At 34.7% G+C, this 16,624-nt stretch overlaps 1 protein-coding gene across 3 annotated transcripts; it reads right to left on the bottom strand.

Annotated features, from left to right (window-relative positions):
- Nucleotides 1–198: 198 nt before the first annotated feature.
- LOC107007964 (non-lysosomal glucosylceramidase-like) lies at nt 199–15,636 on the bottom strand. Of its 3 annotated transcripts, XM_027917959.1 has the most exons (21): nt 14,826–14,932; nt 14,179–14,237; nt 14,015–14,048; nt 12,849–12,959; nt 12,322–12,378; nt 12,165–12,238; nt 11,705–11,804; nt 10,213–10,274; nt 9,662–9,762; nt 9,477–9,580; nt 9,325–9,378; nt 9,107–9,162; nt 8,399–8,437; nt 8,107–8,251; nt 5,937–6,118; nt 5,780–5,847; nt 5,542–5,614; nt 3,902–3,963; nt 2,905–3,829; nt 1,648–1,938; nt 213–674 (listed from the first exon to the last, which is right to left on the bottom strand). In XM_027917959.1, exons 2-21 carry the CDS (start codon nt 14,220–14,222, stop codon nt 398–400), a joined length of 2,859 nt encoding a protein of 952 aa, XP_027773760.1. In that variant the 5' UTR covers nt 14,223–14,237; nt 14,826–14,932; the 3' UTR covers nt 213–397. The 3 variants fall into 3 exon arrangements, with proteins under 3 accessions (XP_015062313.1, XP_027773760.1, XP_015062314.1); XM_015206827.2 differs by lacking the exon at nt 14,015–14,048 and having other exon boundaries at nt 199–674; XM_015206828.2 differs by lacking the exons at nt 14,015–14,048; nt 14,826–14,932 and adding an exon at nt 15,575–15,636.
- Between the last annotated feature and the right edge of the window lie 988 nt (nt 15,637–16,624).

The raw sequence follows: 16,624 nt of genomic DNA, 5'->3' as shown, positions 1-16,624 counted from the left end.
TTTTGTGCAAATGGTGTCAACTTTAACTAGTACAACAGTTTGGATTCGAGTTGGGGGGGGGGGGTTGAATAAAGGCTAAAACTCCATCACAAATTTATGTTTAGAGTAGTTTTCGAGCAGTGTTAAGATTATTTTGTGTACGTATTTTAGAAATTACTATCTACATTGATATGAATAATAAAACTGAGAAAAGTCAGATGTAAAAACATATGAATCATAATCTATGAACCCACAAATTGCCAACTCTTTTTCCACATGAATTCTGTCTTGTACAAACAGATACACATTTGTAACTTGACTCTTCCCATCTCTTATTCAGTTATAAATAATGAATGTATCCACAAGAAATATTTGTTCTGGCATATGAGGATGCAGGTTCTTTCCCAGAAAGCTTCTATTAGCCTGTTATTCTTTTACAGGTGTAATCGAAAAGGACCTGAAAAACACTTCTAGCATCTTTCTCTTTGGGCAGCTTTAGAAGACGAGCTACCGCTTGAAAACCAGCATGTTGCCTAGACAATGAATCTGCCTCCAGTTTTGGCTTCGCCTCTTGCTTGGGAATCTTAGGTGGGTTTAATGCCCACTGCATAGCCCAGATTGCCAAAGGACGCATGTAACCCAGAGCTCTGTATCGGCCTTCTGTGGTCCAACCTTCTGGGGTCTGAAAAGCATAGCTGCGAATGAGGAAGAACAGATTTAGCAAGCAAGGAATAGGGAAAAATCTCACAACCTACAAGAGTTGCCAAATACTGTTGTCAATGTTACTCCAAAAAGTACAATGATATAGTTGGAGTCTTCTAGAGTTGAGGGTCCGGTCCATCGGAGACAACCTCTCTACCTCACACAAGGTAGGGGCTAAGGTCTGTGTATACCCCACAAGTGGGATCAGAATAGGCTTGTTGTTGTAGAGTTGGAGCCCTCTAAGAAGAATTGCTACTGAACAAAAGCTACAATAGATCTATATAATCAATCAAAACCCTCAAGGCAATGGATGAAGTAGCTCAGGTATCTAAATCCCTTCAAAAATCCTTACACAACCAATGAGGGACAATTGTATTATCCAACACTCTCAGCACGTGTAACCTAATTATTTATAGAGTTGAAGAGATTTTTCTTCATTATATTGGAGAAGACTGGCGTAGGCTTAAAGTGAAGAGAGAGAGGGGGAGAGAGTAGGCTCAATAGAATTGGGTCTGGAGATTTGAACACTTCGTTTTTTTTCTTTTTCATGGAGAAGTTTGAAGGGTAGACTCGAAGTAGAGAGAGAGAATGTTCAATAGGTTAAGGAGTTAGTCTGTAACAAAGTAAGTTTAAGTCGATGGGTTGATTTGAGAGAGACAGCGTAGCAAACAAAATGTAGAGAGAAAACAATAATGAAAGTGGGCTAACCAATTTTCACTCTGATACCATGTAAAAAAATCTGAACTCTAATCCAAAACCTTAAGGCAATGGGTGGAGTATCCCAGGAGATTAAAATCCCCTTTAGGGGCAATCGTATTATCGAACAGCCTCAAATAAACATGACAAGAAATACCCAGTACCACTAGCCAAGGTTTTTGCTTGAATTCTTGTATTCCAATGAACAAAATCTTACAAAACATGAAGTTACCTCAAACAAATGAAGGAAAGAACAGGAACTTCACTTACCCAAAGCCATCTTCAGACCAAACAGTTTCATAGACTCCAGATGCAGTTTTAAATCCCGTATCCGCCATGTCTTCATGAATCATGGCTGCAGCTACAGCATATGTAACTCCAGACCATATCTCCCTTGACTGCAAACTAGACGAGTCAGGTTCTCCACTGGGCCGCATTCCATTCACTGCTCCACGCCTCCCATCCTTGACCTTCATCACATTGAAATTGAACACTGTCTCAAGTGCGGTTTTGGCTTTTTCTTCATCAACAATTGGTAGAAGACCACATGCTCGAGCATACCTACATATAAAGAAAATGGTGATCATGAAAGAAGAAGAGGCATCAATAACATAACCAACTGCATTACCTACATTGATATAAGCAGATGTTCAGTGTGGAATGCACATAGGAGATTGCATAGGCATGCCCCGTAGATACGAGAAGAAGGGTGTAGAAGAATCATGATTTGAGAAATGCAACGACATAAAAACATACTTTAAAAGGCTCCAGCTATTTTGGGTCAAGCAGGCTAATGGATGTGATCTGACCCACAAGGCTACATAGGCTTTGCCACCCAAGATACAGAAACTGAAACAAATTTACCTAGCCATTTTGCCATATACTCATAAATAGAAATATATCTTTATCTTTGTGTCTGTATATTGTATAATTATAATTTTCAACCTAAGATAAAAGGACTGGAAGCTGCTATTAAGAAACTGAAGCAAAAGAAGGGTAATTCTATTTCCAATATTTATCCTTCGGTCTTGATATATATAAAAGCACTTTGATGCATACCATTGGCCACCCAAGATACAGAAACTGAAACAAATTTACCTAGCCATTTTGCCATATACTCATAAATAGAAATATATCTTTATTTTTGTGTCTGTATATTGTATAATTATAATTTTCAACCTAAGATAAAAGGACTGGAAGCTCCTATTAAGAAACTGAAGTAAAAGAAGGGTAATTCTATTTCCAATATTTGTCCTTCGGTCTTGATGTATATAAAAGCACTTTGATGCATACCATTGGCCACCCAAGATACAGAAACTTTAACAAATTTACCTAGCCATTTTGCCATATACTCATAAATAGAAATATATCTTTGTCTTTGTGTCTGTATATTGTATAATTGTAATTTTCAACCTAAGATAAAAGGACTGGAAGCTGCTATTAAGAAACTGAAGTAAAAGAAGGGTGATTCTATTTCCAATATTTATCCTTCGGTCTTGATATATATAAAAGCAATTTGATGCATACCATTGGCCAGCCAATTGATCAGCTTGAATAGATGAGCTTACGGCACTGCCGCTATTATCATAGTTGAAGTAAGAACCGTTCCACAATTTTTGATAAACTTCCTTTGCCTTTTGAAACTTAAACCAAAAGTAGTCTTCAGAACCCTTGTCACCTACTTCTCGAGCTAGGGCTGATGCAGCCTGCAAAGCTGCCACCCATAGGCCACCACAGTAAGCACTCACACCAGAGACAGACCATACATCATATGTCTGATCAGGAAATCCTTCATTTTCGATCATCCCATCCCCATCCTTATCAAATTGGTCCATGAAAGCTATTGCCATATACACAGACGGCCAAACAGCTTCGGCAAACTTTTTGTCACCTGTCACAACAAAATCCCTGTAAACTTGAAGAACAAATTTTGGGTTCAAATCTTTCCACCTATCTGTGTTATGCAGGCAATAGTAATTTACTTCAAACCATGGATCATCCATTCCAATATCATGAGGAAGAGCACCAAGAACATTCCTTGTCGCTGACATTCCATCATCCAAGAGTTTTCTCTTACTAGGATCATGCATCATCACAGCAGCCGCATAGTCTCGTTGTATGCTAAGTTCAAGTTTTGGGAATAGCATGGCCAAAGCAAACGATGCATAAAAATGAACATCATATGTATTACACATATGATATTCAATTCCTTCAAGGTAGAGGAACTGGCCAATATTTTCCTCTCCCTTCTGAAGAAGATTTGTTCCGATAGCAGCATTTACTGAGACAGGAGTATGAAGCTCCTCAAACACCGAACCCATCCTCTCAAGAATACTAACAGCAGTGCCATCTGAATGGGTTAAATGAGCACTTCTCTTAACATCCGAACTAGATCTTTCAATAGAAAATCTTTTCCCAATTGTTGATACACTTTGAACTGGTGGCAATCCATCTAAAAATAAATAAAATAAGAAGGATCATAAATCAAACACACTTAGCTTATTAAAGCACCGTTAAAGCATACCTGTCCAAATTGTCCCTCCTGCATTTAAATAATAGAGCTCATTGAAGAGTGTTACTGGGTACCTGCAAAAATCCACAAAATAATTCTCAAATATGGTAATACATACATAGCAACACAGTTTAGGATTATGATGTAGAATCCTAAAAGTTAATATATTTACAATAAGTTAGTTTGATATAGTTTATGATTAGAATGTAAAATCCTAATACATAGTACAATAGATAGTTTGATATGAGTTTATGATTAGAATGTAAAATCCTAATACGTAGTACAATAGATACTCGTAGGGCTATATAAGAACCACCAATGTGCATGAGTTAACTGAGAAGATAAAACATAAAGAGTTGTTTTACACACAATATTGTTCTATAATATTCTTCATGGTATCAGAATTTTGATTCTAACCTAATTTATTCTGTATTCTGAACCCTGTTCCACGTTCTTTAACGGGCAATTATTCCTCCACTCTCTCCCTTTCACCAGGATCTCTTCATCAATTCATAATTATGTCCTATAAAATTGAAATTCTCAAATTGTCCTGTTTGGAGAACCCAGACAATCTGATATATTGTGAATGAACCACCATCTAAGGTTGTGGTAAATAAAAAGACGATGTAAAAAACAAACCACCCTAAGTTTATAGAATGGGAAGAAAAAGACATCTTCATGAGAAGTTGACTAACTGGAACTATGAATGAAGAGTCAATGTTATTTATTACTGACTGCAGTTCGATCAAACAAATTCGTGAGAGTCTTGAGGATAATTACTTACAAGCTACAGGATAAGGAATTTCAATTGAAGCAACAAATTCAGCATATCGAGATGAGATTAAAATCTGTAGATAAATACATAAAAGAATTCAAAGGAATTTGTGATAGTCTCACCGCAACACGCAACCCATTAGATGAGGATAGCAAGGTTATAAAATTTGCTAAGCGTCTAGGAAACAAATAGAAGACCTTGAGGATTGTTATGCTGGGCAAAGCTCCACATGCAACCTTCACTCAATATATTAGTGCACTGAGAGGATACGATATGAGAGATGAAAATAGCGAGAAGTATGTCGTGGCTTTTCAAGACCCATAAAACACAAGGTTCGATTGGTAGAGGTAGAGGCAACTCTTCCCATGGAAGAGGACACGCAAACCAATACCACATTTGTGGAAGAAACAACCACACTGCTATCTCTTGCTTTTAAAGGTGGGATTACTCCTACCAATCTCAACAGAAAATCCACAACAATAAATGAACCATCAGACAACAACCCTTACATGGACTCCGGAGCAAACTTGGAGTTCCATGATTACCAACCTCCAGCTTGAGGGGATGGTAGAAAGCAACATTGTTTAGGATTATGATGTAGAGTTCTAAAGTTAATATATTTAAAATAGATTAGTTTGATATAGTTTATAATTAGAATGTAGAATCCTAATACTAAAGTACAATAGATAGTCGTAGGGCTATATAAGAACCACTTATGTGCATAAATTGACTGAGAAGAGAAAACATAAAGAGTTGTATTTTTACTCTCAATATTGTTCTATAATCTTTTTCATGGTGTACCCCACTGGTGGGAGTTCACTGGCTATAATATATTGTTGTTGGTAATTATGGTGCACACAAGAAAATTAAAGCTCACCATTCGGGAAGCCTCTTGTCTCCAATAATAGGTTTTTGCCATTCTTCTATTTGTGACTCCCACTGAGTATGCTCTGAGTCCCATCAAGAAAATAAATATTTAAAATATGATTTTTGGATATGTACACTCTTGAGGATCTTAGGTAATTATATCAATAGAAGAAGACAAGGAAAAATAGTAAATGGAACCCCATATATCAGAAAGTCCATGTTCAAAATATTCGGAGCACAGGCTTTACCTTGGATAGCATCATGTGCAATTTTTGCAGCAGCATGACTCGTAGTACCATAGAACTTAGTGTAGCGCCTGTTCGTAGAGCAAAACTAATCAGCAAAAGCACAAGACACATCTATTTCATGTGTACAAATAAGGTCAAGAATGTTATAACTACTTGCCTCTGATAAGTTTTACCATCTCCAAAATTAATTTCAGGGCAGGCCCATGCCAATGAGAATGTTGCACTTCTTACATCATCTGCTGGAATAGTTAGTGAAGCTGCAACTGCCGCTCCAACAAGTGATCCCGGTTCAGAAGGCATTGACTTTTCCTCAGATTGAAGGTGGTCAAAGGATCCATGCTATCAGAGCAGAAACAGTCAAACAGGTCAAAGTCTGTCAAGAATGTTTTTTTTCCCCTTTTGATAAGTTTTAATTTTATTAATGATATCTCATGTATACAATCAGTATACTGAAAGTCAGATAACCAACAAAACAGTCACACCTAAATAAAAACAAGGAAAAATCAAATGAGAAACACTATTTTTTAATAATATTTCAATATTGAATGGGTTTGAATCATGTATACTTCCCCTTCAAGGTGGACATAAGAAGTAAAATAACCAGAAAAGATTCAAAATATTACCATGAAGAAATCATTGCTTGCTGAGTCTATATTCTAAAAAATTCAAAATATTACCATGAAGAAATCATTGCTTGCTGAGTCTATATTCTATAAACTAATATTCTTATTTAGAACTGCTGATAGATGTTCTCAGGAATTCTTCAGAAGCCTTAGTAATTATGATGTGAAAAACTGCTTTAGGCGCACAGAGTAAGCAACTAGTCATCCAGCAAGCGGAAACTTCTAACACCAGAAGCAAGTTAAGTTACAGTTTGGCCATATTTCATTGTAAAAATTGAAAAAAAGTAGTTTTTTCTTTTTAAATTGAAAAATGAAATTTGAAAATTGTGTTTGGCCATGAATACAAATTGGAGTTGTTTTTCAATTTTTGTGAGTAATATGGACTCATGGAGTGAAAATAGCTTTTTTGTGTTATTCAAATTTCTGAATTTCAAATTAAATTTGAATTACGGAATTTTATGACCAACGTATTTTCTGTAGTTCAACTCCCAAAAAAAAAGTAAAACAAAAAAATCATGGCCAAACGCCACACAGAGACAGAGGTGAGTCCTCTATAACGTCTCAAATTCCTTGAACAATGCAAATGTTCAGTTATCGAAATCACCGTTAATTCCAGGAAGATATCTTGATGGAGACAAAATATCAAAGAGCCACAGAGACAAGTATACAAAATTTCAAAGAGTGTGATGCAGAGTATGGAACTGTAAGGTGCTGTTACAAGCACCAAGAATTAAGTTTTAATCTGCAATTAAAATAGGGTTTGGACCTTCTACACTAATTAGACACCTCCCTTCTTTCTATTTCTGGCACTGGCCTAGTAGCTGGATAAATTGAGATATGGTAATCAATGAAGACCTTTGGAGGTGTCAGGTGGATTGGCAACACAGGATTTCTTACCTTTTTTCTAGCTTCTTTGCTAAGGGAGTAGAAAGTATGATTTTGAGGATTTGTCCTCTCACAATTACCAAGCCAACTTGCATCTCTCTCTCTGTTTATATATATATATATATATATACTGCGTGCTGCTCACTCTATCTGCCCCTCAAAGTATGAAGAAGATGGTTCAAGAAAATTCGGAAGAAAGAAGTATACCTTTGATTAAAAGTCAAATCAAAATCTTCTTTTAGGGAAATTCAGTAGTCAGAATTCTGAGATATCAACAACGTTACGACGTCATAAAAACTCAATAAGTTCTCACAACTTTAGGTTGGGAATCATGTTAAGACGTCATAAAAACTCAACAAGTTCTCACAACTTAAGGGTAGGAATTCAAGAGTCCCATCAAATGATCAAAAGATATTTCAAGGACACGTAGTGTATTAAATCACGAAAGACATTAGCTAACGATAGAAAATAAACATAAATGGTTAAAGACATACTCCCTCCGTTTTAGTTTGTTTGTCCTACTTTCCTTAAATTCAACTTTCCACATGACATGTTTAAGACCACTAGATTAAATGACATTTTGGTACATTCTACGTATCTTTTTGATTTAAGACCACAAAATTCAAAAGTACTCTATACTTTCTTAAACTCCATGTCAAGTTAAAACATGACAATCAAATAGAAACGGAGGGAGTCGTTCATTTAGTGGGCAATGCATGTGTAATATGCTGGTAGAAAAGGTCCAGATCTGGAACCCCCGTAAAAACGAATTTGAAGATCATAAACAAAGTTAGTCCATTTTTAAGCATTTGCAAACACCTTTTTAACTTCATTCCACATGTCTTTTGCTGTAATACCCTGGGAGTCGCCAGATATCACAAAGAAAGGGCACTCAGAGACGTGAACTGCATCATTTTCCTCTGCTGCAATTGCAAAAGTTACAGAAGGGAGTTCTTTGGAAGTCCTGCATTCACAGAGTATTTTAATACAGATCTACAGCACTCCAATTTATTGTTCAACTGTGAAAAAACTCGTAACCCAGTCTCTCATTTTCTTTTTCTTTTTCATTTTTTCCTTTCATTTTTTTCTTTAACAAGAGGATGAAACTTACATGTGGTGCAAGAGTACGCCTTGGACTCCATCTTCCGTTCTAAAATCCATCATCAAAGAACAAGTTATTGTTATTGACAACAAACAAAAGAAGATTTTCAGAGAAAAGGTTAAACATTTCCTTTAGACTAACTACCAAGTAAAATATTCCCAAGAAAACAGACACTTTTCTGGTTCCTTCTATTCTTCTGCTACATAAATTTGAGCATATTTCAAGAATAAAGCTTAAAGATGAAAGTGAAGTGTCTTTAAAGCTGGAACCCAGATTGATGAGTGAAGTGTGCCCTGCGTACGCTGTCCCATATCGTATTATCCTATAGGATTTGGGAGGATCTTTCAGAGCAGACTTCAGAATGTCTACTCTTTGTTTTAATAGGGAGCATGTCGACACCACAAGCTACTTTTTGACTTTTCACAAACGAGAAAAGGATGAATCCATACCAAGAAATGTAACAGTAAGTCCATCTAACTATTTGAACATAAATTGTCAGGCAAAGGTTTCACTTTTAGGAGAGATCCTAGGAAAGAAAAACATTTACTTTAGGACATGGCAGAACTGACTAGCAATGTTACAAATTCATGAAGTAGCAAACAATGTAAAGTTTCAGCTTCAGAAAAGCAGGCATATCTACTGGTGAACCAAAAACAGAAGTTCAATAAACTATTGGGACTTATGACCAAGTCATAACCTTGCTAAAAGTGATCTGACCTAAACTTGGAATTGAAATGATGGCCAGAAATTCCAGAATCTCCACCAGCAGAATTCTGTGAACACAAAAAAGAAAGAAGAAAACAAATGTTCTACTCACTATCTTCCCATTCTTAAGAACGAGTAAATAATACAAAATTCCGAAAGATGGATTAGCAGCATTCATAATCTGGATTCTGAAATACTGGAGTAAATCAAAGTCACATGAGAAAACTTACTGCCCAGGTGAAAAGCAAAGTGACATCTGCAGACGTATTTCCCAAGTTATGCAACTGAACAAAATCAAATTCAACCCGCAAAGTTAATGCTACAAAATACATCTCCACCGGAAAAAAATGGAGGGCTAAAAAGAGATCTGAATATTCCCAACCGTGAATGTAAAGACTGATGTAGGTAAGCTGCTCTCTTTGTAGTTGTGGGGGATAAAAGGAGAGATCTGACGGCATACAATCCTGAGTGCTGGATCAGGTTCCCCTTGATAAAAATTGAAAATATAAGACAACCCCTAATGAAGCACATCAAACTAGTGAATATATTGGTCAAACATAAAATTACCATCGTATACAGTCCACGCTCTTGGATAGAGACCATGATATGTAGAATTTTGGCCACCCAAATTCCAGTCCCAAGATCCTATTCCAGAAGCTGAAGAATCACTGTTTACTCACAAAATATCAATGGCCTTACCACTGAATCTCTTCCATAAATATATAATATTGTGAGCTACGTTACTCAGATTCTCCAAAAATGATGCCGTACGCGTGTCGGAACCTCCAACATTGCACTAATCTCGGAGGATCCGATATGCACCCTTTGACATTTTTGAAGAGTCTGAGTAACACAGATTGTGAGAAGGCAAGACAACAGTGAGAAAATTAAAAACATTTACAACCAAAGAAAAGAATAGCTCCTTACTTTGGAGTTCTCGGGCATAACACAGTAGTATATTTTTCACCATTTGGCCGTGTTACAANCGAAATAACATTCATATTCAAAAACTTAAGAAATGATTTTTAAATAACTCGCAGTGCTTCTTTGAATGAGTTCAATCAAATATAGTGCATATAGTGTTAGACACAGAGACGCCAGCAGACTTTTTCACTTACTTTGGAGTTCTCGGGCATAACACAGTAGTATATTTTTCACCATTTGGCCGTGTTACAAATATCTGCAATAGTAATCCACACTCAAGTGAGGTCACGCGCTGAAAAAATAACAGCAATTAAGGTTTTTCCTGCTTCTATCTTTGCTCGCCGTCTCTTCTCCAATGCTTCGTTAACATTGATCAGATTTAATCCTGCTATTCCTCTTTACTGCACATGCAGGCTCTTAATGACTGTCAAAATTCATACAGCACGCTGCAGATGCTTTTTAATTTTAAGAACTTTTAGAATCTTGATATGCTAAGTAAATAATGGTATATTCACGGATACAATCCTTTGAACAAACATAGACCACTCCCATGTGAGAGAAATTCATTTTTTTTCTCTTTCCTATCAAAAAGTGGAGCTTGGAATTTCATATTTGCTAGACCTTATTTGTCATCCAGGGAACTGTACTCATGCATAGAACTGTTTAACTTGTTGGTAAACTAATTTTTTGCATGATTTTTCAAAGTTTACTTCTGCATGCATGTACATTAGATACTAGTAAGCAGACCAAGATAAAAGTATATATCCCGAGTATTTTTAGAAAGCAAAAGCACCAAAAAATGATAAGGTCAATGGGGCTTGAAGCGACAGGAAGCGAGGAATGCAATACTTTTATACGAGGCGCACAATTTACAGGAAATTAAAAATATCAAACATCTTTGAATTTGGTACAACAAAATCAATTGAATATAACTAATTTCAGCATCCAATGCTCTCTCGTGATCTTTTCTATAGCTAGAACTGATTTGAACCATCTAAACCAATCTATCCCTCTCGACAAAATTAAATAATTTCTCAAGGAAAAGAGTCATGAACAGCAGAATGTGCTAACCTTATGGTATTTTTCTTTGATTTAGAAAAGCCTTCTATAGGTAGCCAACGCATATACATTTGGTCCATTTAAGTATGCAAGCTTTTCTAAAAGCATGCAAGAGGAGTATTTCCTTTGGTGCATTATTCGAACGGATCTTGAATAATGGACAAGATTGTGGTGTCAGAAAGTAAGACTAGAACAACAGTGATAGTTTCACTGGGGTATTTGGGGAGAAAGGGGAGAATGTCGAAGGAGTAGAGGAATGGGGAGTAATCTGAAATAACAAATAATTTTTTTGGACATGCGGCACCACTTGTTAGACGCTCACCTATCTTACAGTGGTCTTTGCTATATGGCGGTCAACGATACACTTCTTACAAGGATAAGGGGATAATAGACCCCCCGCTAAGTTCAAATGTTTTTTTTCTGGAGAAATCATTAAGTCCCGGTGTGAATGTAATTTATCCCAACAAGATCGCATAAATCAAAGATGAGTGTGAACTACTCATTTGAACTCCTTCGTCAAATCTTTTCTTGTTAAAAATTAGCTCATGTGAAGTATTAAAGGAAAAGCACACACTTGTGAAATGCAAGGCCCTTGACAGTTATATAGTCATACTTCGTAGAACTTACAGAAAATTGGTCTGCAAGAACTGGTTTATCTTCACATATCCTAGGAAATATTTGCCAGCGCAAAAATTCTCCTTTGAAACTTCTTCCTATGCTTCCTGCACTGAAAGTTCTTTCCTTTTATATAACCGATACCAAATAATTCAATTGAACTGGCTTCAACATATTAGCAATAGATCACATATCTTCTCAATCAAACAGTATGCAGACATGTAGGATAATTAACCCTTCCTACGGTGAATAAAAAAATTAAAGCTGTGCTGATCCAGTGGGAATTCTAAAGATTCCCCGTGTATGATATGAATTCATTAACATCTTAATGAGAGCAAAATAAAGTGTATCGATAACATGAAAATGTATTATAATTTGTATTATCATGCAAATATGACTAAAATGTTAATAACAGTAGGTGCATCAAATTTTTTCTTTTATTAAGCAAAAGATTCTGAATCTAGTATCATACCCCATACCACCTATAGGAACTCCTTGGCATGATGAGTAGACCCTTTTTATGAAAGGATTGATAAACAGAGCATCCTGCAAGACAAAAATATAGGTGAGAAGTGCATCTGATTATTAGAAAGATGATGATACTTAAACTTGAAACAAAAGGAAATCACCTTTCCTTTGGCTTTTTCTTCTTGTAGAAATTTCCATAGACGGAACCCTAATGGAGCCTACATGAAACAAAAAGTACCACAAGATAACAAACAATGAGTTCAAGGTAGAAAGTGACAAGATTTTCACAGGTATCACAATACCAACTTAGACTCCAGGTGCATGCATTTTGATGTAGCTATTTTTTTATTTGACAACATGTCTAACTAGCTCTAAGTTAATGCATGATATTCAAGTACAATCCACGTCAAATACTTCTATTGACAGGTTTTTAATCACCCTCAGAGACATGAGTAGGATTGACTTAACAAATCTAGGATTAGAACAGCAAAACTCCCAAAAAGCTAAAGCGGCTATCAGTTGACTCCTAATTGATCTAACGGCTTGAAAACATGCTTTTGACTGAATTCACAAAAGTATAGAGCTCCTGAAATTCTAAAGTATTTCTCAATATGTTCAACCACGATGTCTGGTAAAACGAAGGTTTGTACGATCAGTAAACCATGAAAATCAGAGTTTATTCACATACCAGAGAAACCACTTCTTTCAGCTTAAGATCGAATTCTGAAAGGGAAATATCATCACAGTTTAACTTGCGCTGCCAAGTCAAAGATGGAAGTTTTGCTGGGTCAACCGTGACCTGGAGAAAAGGGGGGAAAGGACAACCTCATCAGCAGCAGCACTTTTTAGTTTCCATATTGGCGCTACATAGAAAACTGTAAAGATCCGAGTATCTGTGTTCTTTAAACTGCACATAACTATCCTTTATTTTTATTTTGAGATACACTGCACATAACTATGTAACCATATGGTTTAATTTGTGCGTACTCTATCCTCACCAGACCCCTTGTGTGGAACTACACTGGGTATGTTGTTGTTGTTGAATATTATTGCATACGTAGCTTCTCATAGGCAACGGAAATGCACTAGATAAGGGAGTCCTTTTCATGGGCCAAAGATTTTTTTATAAGCAAAATTAAAAGATAAATCACGGATAAAACCTTTGCATTTATCATATAAATCAAATACAATGCTACATTCTCAAAAAAAATAAAATCAAATAAGCAAGTCAGACATTTCAAAACCAAAAAGCTTAAAAACCAGTGTGCAGATACAACTTCTTAAAGCAACTTGATCAACTATACTAAAACCACATTTAATCGGTTATTCAAAAACTCTATAGGAATAGGCATTTAAGGCATAATCTATATTAAGGCACCAAAGGGTATCACAAGCCTATGATCACCGTAGAGTCATCACACATAGCTGCCCGAAACCCCATAGACCTGGGTGACAAAAGTGAAAGATAATAAACACAAACAGAAATTTGTAGTAAAATCATTCACACCGGGTACATAACTTGTCAACTGTGATGCTCTAAATACATAAAACTGAAATTGACAGAGCTCATAAGTTTTTTTCTCTTCTAACCAAATCATACACAGCCATGAAGTAATGTTCTCTTTTCATATAGTGTAACTCTTTCAAAGTAATTATCCAGTGATAACAGAAAGTACAAGCAAATTTGTTCAGAACTCAGTTAAGGGCTTTGGCGCTACTACAGTGCTTCACTAACTCGAAGCGCCTTGCTACGAGAATCTAGCTACGTAGATGCTTGCATGTATTTTGACCACTATCAGAAGTTAATAGACAACAGCTCATGGTTAATCATAAATACGAGCAAATATAAGAGACCTGATGTAGGTGCTGCAATTGTGCCTTGTTGCACCTAAGGCATATGTGGCTCATCAATTTTCTCATGCCATCACAATTAAATTGGAGAAAAGAGAAATAAGCAATAATAGACAAAGTAAAGCTCCTCACAGCACACACTATAGCAGGGAAAGCAAATGGTGTACCTCGCGATCCTTACAACATTCTCTTCCTCCTTTGTTAGATCCATTAATCAACATATCTCCTGTATTGAGCACAGAAATATGATGTCAGTATATTCTAATTTCTAAAGCATCCTAATTTTCTTTTCTTGAGTTCCATTACAGCAAAAAGCAGGGTTCAAATAATGCCACTGGTAGAAAAATACATAATTTCCATTATCATCATTTCTCTATCTTGTCTGCCTTAAATCTAGGCTATATTGCCAAAGCTTTATGCACACATCAGCTGTTTGAAAGTCTAACAAGTCCAAAAGAGAATGAATTACGAACTATCAGCTGGTTGAAAAGTCTAACATGTTTCACACTTACACTCTGGCACTGGGTATGTTGTTATACTCTAACAAAGAAAAATTAATAATTATACTATACATATACTCCATAATTTAGCATACAGAACACTTCCATTTTCGCTGATCAACAAAAAAAACAACTCTAGTTGCAAAGATTATCCGGCTAAGTGATCAATTCGATTTCAGATTTATAACATCAAATTTTACAAATTCAAAAGTCAAATTAAAAAGAATGCTACAAAGATTTTTATTTATCAGCTTCAAAATCAAAATGCATGAACAACAGATGGAGAGTAAATTGGATGAAGAAAGAACCCTAACCTGGAAAAGTAACTGAATCACTCATACTTCAGAATCAAACAAGCATGAAAATAGGCGTTATGTATCTTTTTATTTATAAAAGGGAGTGTGTTTGGGAGTGACTTTTTAAATTTTTTGTTTAATTGTCCAATTTTATTTTTTTCTAAAAAATAAAGAAAAATGTTTTTTTTTAATTTTTTTTTTTTGGTTTAGTTAGGCTAATATTCTCAATTAAATTATTGTAGTTATGTGTCAATTTTATAAAAGGGAGTGTGTTTGGGAGTGGCTTTTTAAANTAGAAAAATACATAATTTCCATTATCATCATTTCTCTATCTTGTCTGCCTTAAATCTAGGCTATATTGCCAAAGCTTTATGCACACATCAGCTGTTTGAAAGTCTAACAAGTCCAAAAGAGAATGAATTACGAACTATCAGCTGGTTGAAAAGTCTAACATGTTTCACACTTACACTCTGGCACTGGGTATGTTGTTGTACTCTAACAAAGAAAAATTAATAATTATACTATACATATACTCCATAATTTAGCATACAAAACACTTCCATTTTCGCTGATCAACAACAACAACAACTCTAGTTGCAATGATTATCCGGCTAAGTGATCAATTCGATTTCAGATTTATAACATCAAATTTTACAAATTCAAAAGTCAAATTAAAAAGAATGCTACAAAGATTTTTATTATCAGCTTCAAATCAAAATGCATGAACAACAGATGAAGAGTAAATTGGATGAAGAAAGAACCCTAACCTGGAAAAGTAACTGAATCACTCATACTTCAGAATCAAACAAGCATGAAAATAGGCGTTATGTATCTTTTTATTTATAAAAGGGAGTGTGTTTGGGAGTGACTTTTTAAATTTTTTGTTTAATTGTCCAATTTTATTTTTTTCTAAAAAATAAAGAAAAATGTTTTTTTTTAATTTTTTTTTTTTGGTTTAGTTAGGCTAATATTCTCAATTAAATTATTGTAGTTATGTGTCAATTTTATAAAAGGGAGTGTGTTTGGGAGTGGCTTTTTAAATTTTTTGTTTAATTTGTCCAATTTTTTTTTCTAAAAATAAAGAAAAATGACTTTTTAATTTTTTTGTTAAATTAGGCTAATATTCTCAATTAAATTATTATAGTTATTTTTCAATTTTATAAAAGGGAGTGTGTTTGGGAGTGACTTTTTAAATTTTTTGTGTAATTTGTCCAAATTTTTTTTCTAAAAATAAAGAAAAATGACTTTTTAAATTTTTTGTTAAATTAGGCTAATATTCTCAATTAAATTGTTGTAGTTATTTTTCAATTTTATAAAAAAAAAGGTTGATTGTAATTCTTTATTCCAATTTTTTTTTCTAAAAATAAAGAAAAATGAATTTTTAATTTTTTTGTTAAATTAGGCNAATTTTTTTTCTAAAAATAAAGAACAATGACTTTTTAAACTTTTTGTTAAATTAGGCTAATATTTTCAATAAATTATTGTAGTTATTTTTCAATTTTATAAAAAAAAAAGGTTGATTGTAATTCTTTATTCCAATTTATGAATGATGAAACAAACTAGGTATGCTCAACTTATTCTGATTTCATTTTATTAAATATTCTCAAAATATTAAATAATATATAAAATGATATCCTCAAATTAAATATTTCTTTCATCAATTTTACTACCCATTGAAAATAATATCTTTCAATAATGTTGGATGAAAAGAGTATATTGTTATTACTCTATGTTTCACTTTACTTGAAATCTTTTTTTATTTATAAAAGGGAGTGTGTTTGGGAGTGACTTTTTAAATTTTTTGTTTAATTGTCCAA

This window comes from Solanum pennellii, chromosome 1, assembly GCF_001406875.1.
Source record: "Solanum pennellii chromosome 1, SPENNV200".
Classification (NCBI taxonomy): Eukaryota; Viridiplantae; Streptophyta; class Magnoliopsida; order Solanales; family Solanaceae; genus Solanum; species Solanum pennellii.
The sequence above is the reverse complement of the archived record's forward strand: the minus strand, read 5'-3'. Positions and strand labels throughout refer to the sequence as shown.

Excerpts from the sequence above, each read along its gene's own strand:
- LOC107007964 (XM_015206828.2), bottom strand. The coding sequence starts at position 15,599 with ATGAGTGATTCAGTTACTTTTCCAG. Across the intron at positions 9,581-9,661 it reads AGCGTGGACTGTATACGATG|GGGAACCTGATCCAGCACTC; the intron begins GTAATTTTATGT and ends ATTTTTATCAAG. Across the intron at positions 5,615-5,779 it reads TGCACATGATGCTATCCAAG|AGCATACTCAGTGGGAGTCA; the intron begins GTAAAGCCTGTG and ends GATGGGACTCAG.